The sequence below is a fragment of the Rhipicephalus microplus genome, chromosome 4 (assembly GCF_043290135.1).
Source record: "Rhipicephalus microplus isolate Deutch F79 chromosome 4, USDA_Rmic, whole genome shotgun sequence".
Lineage (NCBI taxonomy): Eukaryota > Metazoa > Arthropoda > Arachnida > Ixodida > Ixodidae > Rhipicephalus > Rhipicephalus microplus.
The window spans coordinates 61852905-61871074 of NC_134703.1; the positions used below are offsets into that span (position 1 = coordinate 61852905).

General features: G+C 45.5%; 1 protein-coding gene across 1 annotated transcript in view; it reads left to right on the forward strand.

The window, feature by feature from the left end:
• The first annotated feature begins 5473 nt into the window (after positions 1-5473).
• LOC119172692 (cyclic AMP-dependent transcription factor ATF-2) overlaps positions 5474-18170 on the forward strand; it is a 32000-nt gene continuing 19303 nt past the window's right edge. The window contains exons 1-6 of the mRNA XM_075892858.1: positions 5474-5992; positions 6089-6191; positions 6276-6433; positions 8366-8712; positions 11604-11796; positions 15700-15810. Of these exons, the coding sequence (XP_075748973.1) occupies positions 5942-5992; positions 6089-6191; positions 6276-6433; positions 8366-8712; positions 11604-11796; positions 15700-15810 (963 nt within the window). The 5' untranslated portion in view covers positions 5474-5941. The remainder of the gene's footprint in view (positions 5993-6088; positions 6192-6275; positions 6434-8365; positions 8713-11603; positions 11797-15699; positions 15811-18170) is intronic.

Consider the following 18170-nt stretch of genomic DNA (forward strand, 5'->3'; position numbering starts at 1 on the left):
CATGCTCGTAATACCCTAGTAGGGTTACTTAAGAGACAACAAGTGATGTCGACGACGACGCCGACGATCTTTGTTTATCTTTATTTTTACGACCGCGGAGAAATCTGCAAGCCGAAACAAAACTTTCATTGTGAACGGCAATGGCACTTCACCTAATCCACGCATGCTGTGCAACTAAGATAGCTTTACAGGGGCTTTGCAACATGGTGTTGCCGTTTTGCAACGTTTACCCTGAAGACGCACTAAAAAGAAAGTGGCAGTGCATTTCTTTCTATTTCTGCCTTAGATGTACGAGCATTTAGACGGTGGCATGCAATCATATTTATTTTTATAAATATCATTAGAGCTCCCTAATGATTACTTGATATGGGATTTCGTTTTCGAATTTCGACTGCTTCAGTATGTAGAGCGAAAACCAATATCTGCATTCGCTCGTACACGCGGGGGTAGTTTATTTATTTATTTTATTTACGAATACTGCCTGCCTTGTTTGGGCCCAAGCAGGAGTGGGTAACAAATGTCAGTGACAAAACAGAATATAAAAATATAAGAAAATACAATACTTGGTACAAAAATAAGGAAGTTCTCAGCATCAGGGAGAGTATAAATAATACATAGCAATAATGGCATTCATACTGAAATACAAAAAATCTCAGCACTAATGAGGAACATAATATATTGCACAATAAACATCAAGTGTTAGGTCATTGACGAGATGGGCGAACGATGGGCGAAGTTTAGTAGGTAAGGTGTCGCATAGCTAAATTAGAGGACGAGAGCCTGATTTTCTGGCACAATGGTCGCATTTCAAAGGGGTTGAAATGCGAAGAGCGCCCGTGCGCTTAGATCTAGGTGTCCATTAAAAAACCGAGGCAAGGTACCTGCACGGGCTAGTTAACATTCCATGTTATACTTGCGTACAGGTGGAAACTTAAGAACTCAAGGTGTCTTAATTAGTCCGGAGTACCCCGATACGACATATCTCGTAGTCCTAAAGTTTGGCTAGTAATCTTCAAGAAATTATGATTGTGAAGTCGCTCAAAGAGTGAGACATATGCTGGTACCGTTTCAATCTATACACAACACTAGCCTTACAGCACAAATCTAATACACATATGCGGACAAAGTATTATGTCTTAGGGGCAACACTTATGGAAATAATGAAAAGAAATTCAAGAATAATTGTGACGGTTCAAACCGGCCGAGTCAAATCTAGTCAATTATGAACAGACACCACATCCGTCAATTCGTAGCGGCACGGTGCATTGAATACCCTTTTTTCGGGCATCGTTATTGTGAGGCTGTAAGGCTATATTAAGGAGTTCGTTACAATACGCCTGATAAGAACACATTAATAAAACATAAATGAAAAGTTTTCAGTGTGTGAGAATGCTGAGATACAAAAAGAAGAAATGAGCCTTGTGTAGCAAACTCAAAAATCCATATTAAGCCACCTGAGAGAACGGTATACTAAAGAGGTGCATTAACAACATTTAACTTTGCCGCAACTCAAAAGCAGGCGACGTTGACAGCCAGCAGCTCTTTATTGCGCACTTTTGTAATGGCGAGTTTTGACGCAATATAACTTGTACAGCGAAATTTGCGGCGGTGCGTAAGCGAATCACTAAAACCCGGCTGGATTCGATGGTAAATTGACGCGAGAGGGAAGTGGGCCCTCCCACGCACGTTTCTCTGCTGACAGAATTCAGTGCTTTATCGAACTAAGGCTCGTCTGAACTTGGAAATGTATTGCTACTCTATATACACTTCTCTGTCTTTCCCTCTTTCCGTGTCGAGTGCAAAGCGGGCCAGAAGCACCCAAAAAGGCTTTAACCTCCTCGGAAGCACCCGACAGAAGCTGGTGCGCTTCGTTTGTGTAGTCTTCTCAGCAATGCGCGTGTCTCTGATGGCACCGCAAACTTCCGCTAAGTGCAACATGCAAGAGCTCTCAGATATCGGGACAGAGTCGGTCGACTGTTCGTAAGAAAGTGATTGATGAGCGCCCCAGCTGTTTTTTTTTTTTCTCGCTTGCAGTAAAGAGTGCCTTGATTGCTCTCGCCTTTTTGCCGCGTGTGTTAAAGTTTGCTCATAGGCCACAAGGTTGCTTTTTTTCCCCTTCTTCAAGGTGTGACGTAACCAGGTAGGGCGATGAAGTCAACAAAATTGAAGAGTTTAAAAATGTGACATTTTCTTAAATTCGAGAAGCAAAGCGGGCGACGACAACTAAACAAAAGAGTTGGAAAAATTGGTAAAAAACAAAATAAACTTAGTTTTCTCGGTCTTTTTTTTAATGTACAATTGAGGCATGGACAACGCCCATATATAGCGAGCCCATAATCATGCGAACTTGGCCTGCTCTAGTTCATACAGAATAGTAGTACATCATAGTTGATTGTTGAAAGCGCAAAATCAAACTGTGAACAAAAAAGAATTGTCGAGAAAAAAAAACTTACTTCACGAACTGAGAAGCCCCTCTTTTAACAGCCCGGAGGAAGCCCCCCGTACTCTCCGCGTATGCCCTATATGCTGCTTTAACTCTACTCGCCGCCACTGCAAGCGACAATAGCTACATCTATTGGTGGAAACAACCTGACCGAACTCGCTGCAGATGACGTAAATCTGAACTGCTGTAACATGCAGGAAGTCGATAAAGCGCAGAAAAAAGCCGCGCACTTGTCACGCACATGCATTTGCAAATATCTTCAACATATCTTCAACAATTGAGGTAGTAATAGTGCCGCAGAAACCCTACTTGTGTACCGGCGTCGTCGACACTTTGGTAAACTGAGCCGTGGAACTCTACCAACGGCAATCACTGGCTTTCCGCGCTACGCAATTTATGCGGGCTTCAGAGTAGTTTATCTGCAATATAGTTTTAAGTGCGAAGCAGCTCTTTGACTAGCCTGTGTAACGCTGTCCCTCCGTCCCCACCGTTCTTCTCGCCGCAGGTGTTGGAGCGATGCCAAGTAGCTGATGCCCTCCTAGCAGTGCGCGGTGACTAAAAAGCTGATGTCTCTCTCGCTCGTCTGCCGCGCGCTCGCGACGTGTCGGATCTCTCCAACACCACCTAGAGGTGTCTCGGTGGCGTTGATCTCTCCCGCTTCACGCTCTCCACCTTTCTCCACCTGTCGGCAACAAGAAGCAGCGAGCCGGTGGGTGCGCGTGTCTCCAGAGTCTCGATCGCAGTGCCGACTATTTGGACAGCGCGCCGCTGTCTGCCGCGCGATCGCGCCGACGGGCGGTACGTCGTCGCAGCATGCTTCCCGCAAGTGTGCGCGTACCTTTCCCGGCTGTCGCCACCGTTGCGAGCGTTAGCGAAGCCGATCGCGAATGGCGCCGTCAACACCCACGAGGCGCGAGCCAGGGAAGCCGAACGCAAGCGTCGGCAGTGGAGGACCAGCGACAACGACGAGGCGCGAGTCACGAACACCGATCGCATTCGAGAATACAGACGGCGCACGAGTAATACCGTTGACAGGGAGCCTACATGACCGCCTGGTCATGTCCTGGTCATGTAGGCTCCCTAACCGATGAGACGCGAGCCAAGGAAGCCGAGCGCAAGCGTCTTCAACGTCCCGCCTCTCGTGTCTTTGCGTTTCAAACAAACGTTTAGTCGAGTAGATGCTACGCCGAGTTTCACTTCAAACCGTTCTTCCAGCACCCGCGTCGACGCCCGTTTCAACCGGGCTAGGGAGCCTACGCTCCCTAAACCAGGTCAACGCTATGCGCATGCACCGCTGCTGCTTCGCATCCCATCAGGGTTCCTTTCGGAGAGATGGTCCCTAGCTTTTTTTCTTTGTTTCTCTCTCGCTTTTTCTCAAGGTAGGGGTGGTCATTTACCAAGATAGGTAGATAGCGATTGTGGGAAACGCACTTGGATACGTAACACGAGCTCCTCGTAACGTCACTGATTATGGCCCGTGAATTCGATCGGTACTCCACCTTCGAATGCATGTGCCACGAAGCAAAATGGAGATGGAAAGGAGGTGGGTATCGTCATACGCTCGCAGTAGCCCAGTTTATTTTATGCAAGCTTTTTTTTCGACTAACCTCACAAGGATGGCTCAGTGGGGTACGTATGGTAGGAACACAGGCGGGTACAGTTTTTTATATTTTTTTAGGTCCGAAGCTTTTTAAACCGGCACCTGTTCGCCCCTCGTCGTAGTAGCGTAACCAGTCTTACGTTTTGACCTGCAAAGTGGTGCCGGTGGGAGATTTCTCCTGTGCGTTGTTGAACAATAAAAAATTCGCAGCGTGCGCGTTAACTAAAGGCCGAATTCTCCTGTCTCTCATTCCCCATTAGCAGCCATTGGCATGTACATTGAGCCCTATCTGACAAGAAAGTGTTGCTACGTTATACTCGCTGGGCGTAACCTCCTTGGTTTTGGAAAGGTTTAGCGAGCGTTGGGCCGCAGTGCCACGAATACAGTGAACTAGTATACACCATGAACTCGAGGTGGTGAAAGGTGGGAATTCTGTAGACACGAAGCAAAAGCCGAATTCTCCGGTCTCTCATTACCCATTATCAGCCATTGGCATGTACATAACCATCTGCATAAACAACTACTTTCGAATAGGAAATGGGACTGGAATGTCGCCAAACACAATTGAGCACTATCTGACAAGAAAGGGTTAGGGTTGCTACGTTATACTCGCTGGGCGTAACCTCCTTGGTTTTAGAAAGGTTTAGCGAGTGTTAGGCCGCAGTGCCACGAATACAGTGAACTAGTATATACCATGAACTCAAGGTGGTAAAAGGAGGGAAGTAGACACGAAGCGCAAGTTGCAAGAAAGTGTGCGTGTACCACCTCTCGTGTAGTCCTTGGAATGTCCGCTGAGTGGCGGTGCTTCTATATGCGGAATATATGATGAAAAGATGCGAGACGGTGGTACTTGGAGTGTTCACTAGATGGACGAATGGACACAGAGAGAGATGCATGGATGAGCGCACGGATGGCTGCACGGACGGATGGATGCATGGATGGACGCAGGGGTAGGTAGATGCATGGACGAACGCAGGGACGACCGCAGGGGTAGGTAGATGCATGGACGAACGCAGGGACGGACGCACGGATCGACGTGCGGACGCGCGAACAGACGCACAGATGGTCACACAGATGGACACATGGACGAACAGAAGCAAGAACGAATGGACGGTTGGATGCTTCGCCCCACTCTCCATCATTCACCCCGTGGATATGCTGCCCTTTTTTTTTTTTTTTTCACCCTGACCCCAATTGCGTCCGTTGTATCCTTTCTGAGATAATGAACGGATTTGAAAATTCATCACCTATATGGGCCTCGTGTGTTCCACAACATTGTACTAAAGTCTGTAAAACTTCTCTGCATAATTGAACGCGAAGCTCCCTCAGCGAAAAGTGCCGTCACTTCCTTCTCATTTTAACATTATCATCATTAACGTAACGGTACTACTAGCGCCAGCAACGGTGAAAAAATTCACTGCTTGAGTGGGTGGCTCCGTTTGTACACATTCTCGATCCGAAAGTCACAGGGCTTTTGTTCATTTATGGGTTTCGCTGCAAGTATGCGTGGTCTGCCGTTATGTGTGTTTTGGCCGTTTTGGCTGAACAGCATGTGTGTTTGGAAAACAACATGAACGTTTCACCGACCGATAATCGAGTGCAGAACACTGTACATTTCATTTTCAGTATAGCTTGAAACTGTTTTTCCTGGAAATGCATCGCCTGGTCCGCGTTTCGACCGACGCTGAACTTCGTGACAGTAGATGCTGCCCCAGTCTTTCTGCTGCCATACCCATTCAGTGTATGAAACCTATGCTTGTGCGGATGCTCGCATATGAGTGATTGTTGGGTGACTGTGCTAACGTTTCGTGCCCGTTCGTTACGTCCACTATTCCCTTCGACGAGAGACGGTCGGCGTGTTGTGCTTTGGCATTAGCATCGATCAAACAGCAGTACAAATGGCCGAGACGGAGAAACCGTTCGCTTGCGATGTGTCTGGCTGTGGAATCGTAAGTTGTTACGCGCTGTGCATCGTTAGTTATACTTGTTCACAATTGACGTTGACGCACCTCCTTCGAATGTCCTCTTCTCTCTCTTCCCGACAGAAGTTTGTCTGCGAAGACAAGCTGAGGAGCCACAAGAGAAGACACAAGATGATGCTGTCATTAAATGTTGCGAACACAGGCGCCGGCCCAAGAAACTGCATTGGTGTGTGTGCAAATATGATCGGTTTACGGTGTCATGTGGGCATTTTCTCGTTTAACACAGCTTCGTCGTTCTTTTTACTTGCAGAGCAAACTCCAACGCCCACGAGATTTATGGAAATAATCGAAGATGCAGGCCTGTTTCAAGAACTACAACCTGATTTCACTACCCCTGAGCCTGTTCATTCGGTCAATCCATTTGAGGCGGACTTTCGCAGGGCTTCAAGTGGGGAAATCGTTACAAAGGTAAGCTGGCCATCGTGCACTTGACGATTGTCTCTGAAATAACACATCTGTTAGAGCATCACAAGTTGTAGCACTGTTGCACTGTCATAATGGTTTAGTTTAAGCCCACACAAAGTGGCGCTCGGTGAAGCCAGCAGCTGTGGAATCACAACACTGCATTTCAGAAACATTGCAGTGTGTTCGTAGTATATACAAGCAGTGCAATCGTTGAAGGAAGCCATTGATGACAGAATATATGCTTCTAACGACTCCAGGATACAGATTTGTTGTTTGCATATAATAGTATGCAGGTGTCCGAAAAGATTTTGTGCCTTCTGGACAAAACAGTCTGAATGCATTGAGAAACGTGTTGCTTTTATAGCAGTTTGTAACATGCCACGACAAACTTGCGTCACACATGCAAAGTATTTGGTACGAATAATGTTTATGTCCGGGAGTACAGCTGTGAAACTATTGACGCGTTGAAAGTTTTTGTCTCTTACATGCATTGCAAGTGGGATACTAGCTAATAGTGTGTACTGATTGCATACATGAATATGTGTACATACAGCTAACTCACTTATGCAACTAATGTGAAACTGAGGCAAATAGAAAACTCCAACCAATAATTTCATTATAAACCCAACATTTCAAAGCCAAACCAGCTTCTTCCTCAGGGGTAAGGAAGACAGAGATGTGCAGCACTGATATATGTACTCGCCTTGTGTGAGAGGCTTGCCGCGACCTTGTAAACCCTGGCAGTGAAGGGAGGGTAATGTCCCCCATGAAGCAGTTGATGTTCCCCACTGTCTGCTGAATGTGCCCGAATTCGAGGAGGAGTCGCTGGCGGGTGTTCCTTTCTTTTTCCAGAATCACTGCATCATCTGGGTGGATGTGGTAGTAAAACTTCTTGCAGTGTTCTGCTACTGCATTCGGTTGGCTGTTGTTCTTGATATGGATATGTGGGGTTTAACATCCCAAAACCACCATATGATTATGAGAGACGCCGTAGTGGAGGGCTCCGGAAATTTCGTCCATCTGGGGTTCTTTAACGTGCACCCAAATCATAGCACACGGGCCTACAAGGTTTCCGCATCCATCAAAAATGCAGCTGCAGCAGCCAAGATTCCATTCCGCGACCTGTGGGTCAGCAGCTGAGTACCTCAGCCACTAGACTAGACCTCCCCAGTGGGGTATGGAGGTTGTTCTTGCGCTGTCGCATTCTTTCACAGAAGTTTTTTGTTTGCCCAATATAGGAAACTCATTTTATTCCCAACCAGGCAGACTTCTGTCAAATGTTCACCTTCGATTCAATATGAAATCGCGTCGACTTTGACAGTAAAGATGCATAATTCATTTTCGCTTCGAGCCTCCAACTTCTGCTTGTCAAATAATGTATACCAAATGTGTAAGGTATTGATTCACATGGATGCAGCAAAAATCAAACAGGATGCTCATAACAGAGCCGGAAAAAAATTTTTCATATACTTTTTCAAACCACACTCTGCACTCTTTTCACACCATTAAAGAATGCAACAAAATGTATTACAGTCAGGATAATGCATAGGTAGGCAGTTCAAATTCGAGTTCATAATGATGTTTGGGGATTGCTACACGATGAAAACTAAAGCAACAATTTAGTAGTGTCTTGTCAAATTACTTGCTCGTTTTATCATGTCCGTACTGGTGCCCGTGCAGTTATAAATCACCAGTGTTTCTCGTATACCCTGTAGTTACTTTGAGAAAGAGGTGAGCAAGTTGGTCTGAATTTACAGTGCAGAGAGGCAGGCATGCATGTAGTTTTTGTATTGTTCTCATTTTTCTCATGCTTGTGTTGTGTAAACACACCTCTTCGTATTGCACAGGCACTGCTGCAGTTGCATGTGCATACGCGACATCAGAATCAGTGTAGTGTCAACAGTAGCAGCTAACTGCTGCTGTTTGCTTTTGCAGGAGCCAAGCCATATCCCTAGCACGAGCGAGCCGCTGAACACGCCCTGCATTATACCTGTCACTGCAGACCCCATTTCACTGCGGGCTGAGTTCACTCCAGGTGCAGCTGTCATTCCCGAATTCAGACCAGCCCTTTTGCCCACTCCCAAAGTGGAAGTATCCAGTGACAGTGCAAGTACACCTTCTAGTGCTTCGATTGCTGGTGATAGCTGTAGTTCACCTGAAGAAGCGAAAGTGGTTACAGCTGCTGCTCCCAATGAAAATAAGTTGTTGTGCACCACAGTCGGTGACAAACCTGCCGTGCTTCAGGTGAACCAGACCACCGAGGCACAACATACTGTGACTGGGTGAGTTAATTTGGATCAGAGAACATGATGTTTTAGTTCTCTCGTGTTTGGTATGTTGGCTGTAAATACATTTTCCAAAAAAAAGTATGGTGACGAAAATTCGAACATAATTTTACTACTACATCATCCAAAACTTGAATTTCTGCACAAGCTAAAGGAAAACGAGAAAGGAGACAGAAAAGAGCGCTGGAACTCTGCTCTTTCCTGCGCTCTTTAAGTGTGAATCAACTAGTCTGTAAAGAAGTATTACTGCATCACATTGATGGAAACATAGAGGTCCCACCTGTACAACATCAACCAAAAATGTTGCTTAAACTGTATTTTAATTGACTTTTGAAATTTCTAAAAGCACAGAATCAGAAACGGAAGAAAAAAAGTGATAAGGTAGTTGTGCGGGGCTGCTTTGTAAGAAGTGTACGGCACGGGTTCTGTTCGTACATATCAGAGACATGTACAAGATGGACAGTGCCGGTAGCGGCACCTGATGATGCAGACAAAGCCTAACGAGAGACCTTCACACATAAAACTGCAGTGACATGCCCACTTACTAGCTTGGTTTAAAGCATTAATGCAACAAAATATGACACTACCGAGAAAACAAACAGAAAAAATATTGTAACTGGTGAAAACGCCACAAAGTGTTGCTGCCAGCTCTGCTGCTGCTGTAACGTCTCCAGCAGCCGAGTATCCGCAAAAGTTAGGTTGTCCACAGACAAACTAAAGCTCTCTACTGCTTGTATTATACAGCATAGTGGACAGGTATGCAACAGCTTTGGTACTATGAAGTACGCTCGTGGGATTTGTGTACCTTTAGAACAGAACATTGCCCAATCTACGTACAAGACAGCAAAGCATACATCATGCCACTTACATGCTATGAGTGCCAACGTGGTCTCACTATTTCCTTCATCACTTCTCAACGTGCTACTTCACAAATGGTAGGAGTGAAAATGTTTCAGCACACCTAATACTGCGGCAGCTCCAAGGCCCATGAAAATTATCACTTCAGTCAGATGACAACACCAAGAACAAACTCGCAGCCACCGGCGAGATTGGTGAAGTAAATTGAGCTTTTCTGGCTGACTTTTTCACTTTTCCTTGCTCCTTCATCAATGACTGCACTAGATGCTGTTTGACGAACAAGCACTGGCATCACTCTACACAGCAGACGAAACAGCTGTGCTGACAACATCGCAAAAGATGGCCATGGCATCACTTGTGTTCACGGTCATCTGACAGTATTTGTCAATAGGCCAGCTATGTCATGGGCCCCCAGTGCTTTTTGAAATCAAAATTGCCTCAGGTGGTAACGTAAAAGCATATAAATAAACAATTGTCTTGCACTGGGGCCAATAAGTTTTGTCGCTGCTATTATTGAGTCAGCAGGCACTGGTTAAGAGCGGAAAGCAGAGGTTCCCAGATATTTTGTCAAGATTTTTTTATATAGTTCATTGTGAACTGTGTTTGCCTAGGAGCTTAAAAAATCTGCATAACGGCAAGTTTTTTCAGCGTTTGAACATTGGAATAAAGGACAGAGTAGACAGAAAGGGCACTCTTTCTGTGTGCTCTGACCTTTTTCCTATGTTCACGCACTGAAAAAACTTGCCAGTATGACTACATACCAAGTAGCCCAAGCTTCCACTCTTGTAAGGTACATCTACATAAACGGCATTTGCATGACTTACCTTGCCCTCTGCGACTGCACCTTGACAGTCCAAGTGTTGCTTTGTGTCTTAGACCTATTGCAAAAATGTGAATTTTATGAAGAATTTGGTGGTTTATGGAAGAAATGGTGATCTGCAAAATACATTCGCTAATGTGAACGTCTTTCGTATGCACATATTTTTATCCTGTTCATTGGGTATCTTTTTGCAGGCAGTCAAAACAGTTGTCTGGTAGCGTGGCCATGGGTGATTTTGTTTAGACAGTTGTTATAAAGATATGTGTGCAGAGTATCACTCTGCTGCTGTTCGTGGAGAAGGTCAGGTCACCTTAAAGGGTTGGAAACGCATTCTATGTTTGTTGATCGTTAAACGACCATCGACAGCAAAAGTTTTATTCACAATTTTTTTTACAGTACTTTGTTGCTTTGCATCTGGTAATCCTAAAATTAAATCATAAATACTCTAACACATCGTATAATGAATGCTAGTGTCGTTAAAATTCAGAACAATTTCGCCATAAGAACGAATATCATTAGAAATTATCATTCCACAGCTGTAAAGTTCCCGAGACTTTGTGCACTCAAGCTTTTGTGTCGCTCAACACGCCTACCTGCGGTACTACCTGGGGTATCTATAGGTAGTGAAGAAAGAAACGATGTGGGTGCTTTTAGCGTGTCCTTCTCGGAAAAAAAGAATTCCTGGCGTATGTAGCTGAAACCACTTTGAGAGCAGCCCTACAACAGAGCGCAAGGGGTGATGAACAATAAATAGTCCTGATCGGGTGCCAGTCCGGGTATTGTGCGTGCCTTGCAAATGTTCTCTCGTGTCAACATTATTCGCTTTCCTCGTGGAACCTCGCGTGGAACCTCTGTCTACGTAAAACCAGAGAAGACGTTGATTGGTGCTGATAACCGAGATAGCCCATATTTTAAAGCCAAATTAAAATATCTATGCGCAACATTTGTAACAAATAATTGGTCAGAAGCTGCCCGCATGCAGGACACTAAAACAACACAATCACCTTGAGTTTCTAAATTTGATTTCAAGAGTCCTTTGTGACGCAAGCAGGAAACTTGCAAGCATAGAAGTCAAGCAGGAGGGGCAACAAATTGACAGTGATATTCACCCCGTAGTACACAAAATTAAACAGGCTGAAAATTTTTATTGTATGAACTTATTCTGTGACAGGCAGCACTGTTGAGGTAACTTTCTTGTTTCTTTTCTCAGGCCAACTACTGCTAACAGCATTCTAGCTGCTACTAGCCCTGTTGTTCAAGTGCTTCCAGGAGTTTCTCGAAACCACGTGACACCGGTTGTAGCCCCTGTCATGGGAACACCTGTTACTCCTATCGCACCGTCCATAAACTCTCTGCCTGGCTCCAAGGCGACCACCATCATTACTCCTTCTAACATTATTCAGGTCAGCCCATTGTTTACTGGGTCTTCACCATAGTGAAGAAGTTCACAATCTGCCTTTTCCATGATGCCATGGTGCATGCAACATTCCCTAGCGGAAAAGTCGTGTAACAACTCCTCGTCTCGGAGGCCTTTGTTCTAGCAATGCCTGTTCTCCCATTCCCTACCAAACCCTACCAAAACGCCAGAGAGCAGCATTTTTCCCCGAAGCACACTGCACTCATGGACAAATGAAATGTGAAAAGGAAGTTGCAAAGTAGAATATACTGCTCAAGTAATAGATAGTGCAACATATTCACGAATTATCTCGTACCATTATCTCGCTGTGGTTCCCGAAGATAGCGTTGGCCTCATATTAAGGGGAGATGCTACTCGAAAAACGATTTTCTTTAATAAGAGTCTGAATTTAACACAAATTGGCATGATAATAGAGTTTTTTCTCCTCTTTTCAAATATGTCATTTATTTTCATGTAGATTGCTTGGTTTTCTTTCTGCAGGTCAGATACTGCAAAATTATGGCCATTGTTATGCAACAATTCTGACCTATAAAAATTTGAGTTAAAGCATGCAGATATAGCTGACTATGATCCTTTGGAACTGTAGAGTGCAAAAAACTATATAAATTTTGTGTGTAAAAAGGTGAAATACAATAATAAAATAGAAAAATTTACTATGGCTCTAGTTGCCAAGGGCTTTCAATGTTATGTAATTTTTGAAAAACATAATCAAGCAGCACTGACAATCTGAATAGATACTTGCACTCTATGGGCCTTCATCATGCTATGTGCAAAATTTCATAGAGGTAGGACAATTCTAAGTATACGAACTAGCGTGTATAAGAAACACAGATCACACAAAATGCAAAAGTAGAAAAACGCTTTTGAAAGTTTGAAACCTTTTTTTCTATCACAGAGTTGTTAGAAATGCATAATCTTTGGCCATAATGTTCAACAGAACTTTGAAAAGCACTGCAAGTTACTAGAACTGTCCTGCAGCATAGGTTGTGCCCTCACGGTCCTTGCGAGTACTCTCTTCTAGTCGTGCCCTTTTCACTCCACGACGACGGTGGGCCCTTGCTTCTGCTGTCAGACGCTCGGACATTCTCTTGATGCGCCTCGCATCGCGGGAATCACTGAAAGTAACTAGATCTCTAGATGGCAGTATGTCCAGGATGTGCTCGAAAGTAGCATGACCCTTGTTGAACCACAGGATTGCCATAGCTGCGGCAGTCTCGACAACCGTTCGGGAGACAAACTTAGTCTTGGGGCAAAGTAGCCAAATTTTGCTGTTCAGGGATTCCGATGCGTTCTGGGTTTTCCCTTTGATGCATCGAGCAAGGAGCTTCTCATCCGTTAGCCGCTTATAAATGGGCAAAACAGCCAATCCCTGTGCTTTTGTCAGGAGAGGTGTGTGGCGTGGTGCAGGTTCACCAAGTGCTTCAGCGCGTTGATGTTTGCACCACGACTCTGTTCCTGCAGGGCAATAACTCGTGGCTGCCAGCATTGTCAGTAGAGCATGAGTGGAAGTACGAAGCCCATACTCCAGTGTACATATCCCGTACACTCCCCCTGTTGCTTGTTATGGCAATCTGATAGTATGTTTGACGCTTCTGAATGGCTGGCTCTTTCATTTTCTGCCCTCGTGGTAATGGCACATGCAGCTTCCGTAGCGCGGTTCCAAGTCTCTTGGCCACATGATTAGTGCAGTCTTCTTTTTCTATATCGACAGCACCATAGACTTTTGACTCTGCAACTGCACTATATGCTTTGCTGTCACCGTCACTCAAGAATGTCATGAAATGCAGTGGGGTGTCATAAGTCAATGTTCTCTGCCAAATGCGCATTGCAGCCTCCGTTTCCATGGCATGGGAGGAACAGTCTGCATTTTTTTCACAGACTGGGCCATGGAATGCCTGCCACACTTCCTCGTCTGGGCCCATATCCTTGTGCCTACTGCACGTCAGGCAGTAATTTGATATGACCTCGAAGTCTAAGCAGAGGCCAGTATCTAAAGAGATAACTGCGCCAGTCCCGTTGTGGCTTTTGTGGCCCCTCTTCTGCCAAGTGCCGTCGAACATAACAGCCACATCAGTTTCGCCTGCTACTTCTTTCGTCAACTCTCTGGATCGGCGCAAGTTTTCACTCACAGCTGCCATGGCAGCGGTGTGCACCTTCTTTGCTATCGAAAAAAATCCTCGGTGGTGCATTGGCTTTGGGAGTCCAATAATGGAGCAAAATCTCGACAATTGCTCATGCCCAATGCCGACAGCGCGTGCAGCCACCACCGCCTTCACATTTACAGCGAAACTATCTCGGGAGCTCCCACTGTCGTACCGTTGGCTCACTCGGCTGCTGCTGTCCGCCGTAACACGCAGTGACGTATAGGAGCACGAAAGAACAGTCGCTGAGCATTCGCTGTTTTCGCAATGAAGTTCGAGGAGCAACGAAAGTCCCTTGCGCTTTTCTTCCGGCTCCCGAACGGCAAGTTTTTGAATACTGCAAGCAGGGCATGCCGCACCTGCCACAAGTGCCGTCAGCAAGAAAGTGTCGTTGCACAAACCTCATCGCGCTGTCTTACGTCTTTTTCGAAGAAGCCGAGCTTCTTTTCCGAAGCACTGATGAAAGGGAGCGCAGCGTCAATCCCTTCATCGCAGCTACTGTCGCTTGCGCACTCGTCGATGCCGCCGTCAGGCCTAGCACACGTAGGCGCGTTCTCGTTCGTCGCCGTCGTTCGGGGTGCTTTACGCCGCCTTCCCTTGAACTTGTGCTTCGTTCGAAACTTCTGCGGTCTCACGTTGCACTTTTTCGGGCTTGTCATTGCGGAAATATGCGTAGACTCGCAGAAAAGCAGACGGACCAAATGCCGATGGCCGCCACCAACACAGCTGACAATGACGCGGTAGCCAATGGCGATGCGGCTTAGGGTGCCGCACGTTTCAAACAGCTCAAACCACGTGATAAAAAGGCCTCGTTTTTTTATTTTTTTTTTTTGCCCACATACAAAACTGGCGGTCGTCGGAGCTGTAAGAAGAAGGCCGGACGCAACTTTCCCAACCGATCGCGATGGCGGGCGGCACTGCGACGGGGAGCAGCGCGCAGTCAAAGATGGCCAATATCGGCGCAAATTCACGAAATTTTGAGCCACCGCGATGCCTTCATACACATTTTTTTGCATTTTGCGGTTCGAATTTAGTTTTGAAATTTTCACAGATGAAAGAAGAAGGTTTGAAGATTACAATGCAATAAAAATCAGAAATACGAGAAATTTCGTTAAAAACGCGATTTTTCAACTCGCATCTGCCCTTAAGCGTGCAAGCTAAAATAAGGCTAATTCTAAGCTTACTTGCAGGAATAACAACATCATAGTAGATAAATAAAACAAATGTATGTTTTCTGTTTTCATCTAGACTAACGAGTTAGGTTCGTGCTTGCTAGCCGGCCTCTCCTATTGTTATAACACCTGCTTCTGTGTTATTTTTTTCTAATGTTTAATGAATGCCATCAGTATGATGGGATATGTCAGAACATGACTGACTACACGATCTTGGCATGCTGTCAGTGTCTCGCTGCTCGTCAAGTGATGTGCTTCCCTTCATTATTATTATATTCTGTTGACTTCAAGCATAACCTTTGGGTACTACACAAGTTCAATGTGGAAGTGTCCGACTTCTAGCATTCTGCAACACACAAACCAGGATTGTATGTCCTGCCCCCCACCCCCTTTGAAAGCTTCTGTTTGTTGTTCCATGCAATGTATGGCTCACAACAAAGTCGTAAAATACTTTCCAGCCCAGCTTTAACTATATTGTTCAAATGCCTCCTGAAATACACAAAAAGTTATGCCTTGCTGCATTAGTCCTTGGAAGCACAAGGTGGGTTGACCATGTTGCATTGATACCTTCTGCAGATTAGAGACAGTGTCCAGCTGTTGATTGTTGCCAACTCTGCTCCCGCCGGGGGTGCAACAACGCTATTGCCTGCTGCGCCTGCTCCTCTCCTGCAACAGAATGTCGAAAGGGTTAGTAGGATATTTTCGTAGTCAACTCGTAGTAAGATATTTTCGATAACTGCACGGCCTGAAAGGGGGGCTTTGGTTCTCAGTCTGTTGACTTAGCATGTACAGTGGCTCGAGAATCTGGCACAACAGAGTCAATTCAGTGGCATAGTACATCAGAGCACTGTTCGAAAGCTTCACAACAACACAACAACTAAGGTAATGATGTCGATGACTTCGAGTAACTTCATTTTTGACCTGCAGGCAGCAGACAATGAAGAAAGATGAGACGCTGAAGGGTGCATTTTACAGCGACAGTTGCATATGGCTAGGCCAAATGAAGAACCGTTCGTCACGAATTTCGATAATAGTCTTCATTGGCAATGTCGTTAGTGCCGCCATTCGTAATATCCAAGCATGCGTGCCATTGGCTGTGCAGTTAGTGATGTCGTCCATCCCGTCACCCAAGTTGCTGAGTCCGCACGCAGCAGTTACAACTTGCAACTTCCACTGGGGGAGGGCACGGAATATACGAATTCCTGAATAGTAGACAATTTTCCAAGGACAGCGCCGGCAGCTGATGTGTGTGAGAATTCATGGAACCTGAGTCAGTGAAGCAGTCAAGGCACAAGAACATGTCCAAGTGCCGAAGTAAAGCAGCAACTTAACACCGAGAATTTGGCAGCCTTGAGAGCCGAATGCAAACACCGGCGAGCTGAGAAATCAGTGTCAATGTGGTAATGTTGGGAACACGTTCACCGTTGACAAAGGTATACTGGAGAACGCGCGAGAGAGAGGGGAGACGCCCATGCCCTCTGCTACGGCGCTCATTGGCTACCACCGCTGCAAACCTCATTTCCACGCGCGCTCGTCTGTCCTCGCCGCCGTCACCGCGGCCGCGCTCGCGGGGTGAGGAGCGGGTGATTGCGGTGCTGCGTTGTGTCCATATGTTAGTGATCCGACTGCTTTGGGGTTGTTTCCGAACTACTGAAGCCTTAAACAGTGTCTGGGCTGACTGTGTAGACAGGCAGCATCTGCACACTCGTGGCATTACGACTAGTAGTAGACGGACAAGATTTATGCTTTGTACCGAGACGTACGGCCGTGGCCGCGGGGTTTCATAGCGTGGGGAGCTCGTTTTTCACCACGCGTGTTTTGCTCATGCCCAAGTTTTAATCCCCCATAGTTGTAGTTTCAATCCCCATTTTAACGGCAGCATCTAACGGCCGTACGCTGCTGTTCATGTTTCGAGCAGTTTGCAGTGCTTGCTTGTACTTGCGAGTTTTAAACAGATCAGTACCGACTTGTCTAAATCCAACATTTTGCAATGTACAAACCAATCGGCCCAGTTCAGTTCGCTAATTCAGGTGAACTTTCTTCATTCTGTTTCTGAAAACACTGTTTACACTTGAGCGCAGCTTACGTGTTCAAGTCAATATATGCCAAGTTTATTAAAACAGTTATGGAAGAGCTCTATTGCAAAAATATTACATTAGCAGGTCCCAGAGTTCAGAAAAACTACTGGGAGCCTATTGTGAACATGCATGTTGTTTGTCTGAAGCCCTCCACATGAAGGCAGCAAAAGTGACTCACAGCGAAGGCTTAATGTGGAAGCATAAAAATAATAAAGTGAGTTGGTTGCAATGAAAAAAGTTAATTTTTTACTCCCTTCTGCGATGCCCTCAGGCGTAGGAAGTTATACAAATAAAACATCTGGCATAAATAGACATACTCTTGCAGAAATTTATTGAAAACTAAAGTCACCCTTCACCGTCACTCAGTTTTTTTTTGCACCATCCTGCCTGTGAGGTATCTTTTTTACATTCATCATTGTAGTAAGCTACTCAGTGCCATCACAGTGATACAGTTGGGAGCCACGCACATGTTGTCAAATCTGGTTTTTGTTTTGCACTGCAACTACCTCATATCTCCCTGATTTTGCTTCGAATATTACTCACTGTCACCTGCAAGTTATACATTTGCAGTATTTTGGAGAAGGACTGCTGCACAAAGTCTGCAAAACTGCGGTAGGCATCACAAACTGACACTGCAATGTCAAGTAACTGGGCAGTTTATTTTAAAACAGGACATACTCAGTGAGTGAACAACTGTTTCCTGTTTTTGCGCCGCTCTCGCTGCTGGTAAAAAACTGACTGGGGCGTATTATGATAGTATAAACTTGCAATTACTAAGAATATGCATCGATCGTGTTGGCAAAATCGTCCGTAGCCTCGAAATCGCTCAAAACATGGAGGGTGATGTGCAACCGTACCTGCAACAGCGTAATAAGCCGACCGGAGTAAAATTTGACATGTGTTTAACAGCCGGGACGAAAATGCTGCGGGATCTACAGGAAAAAGTGAGCCCTAATGCTAGTGATGCTG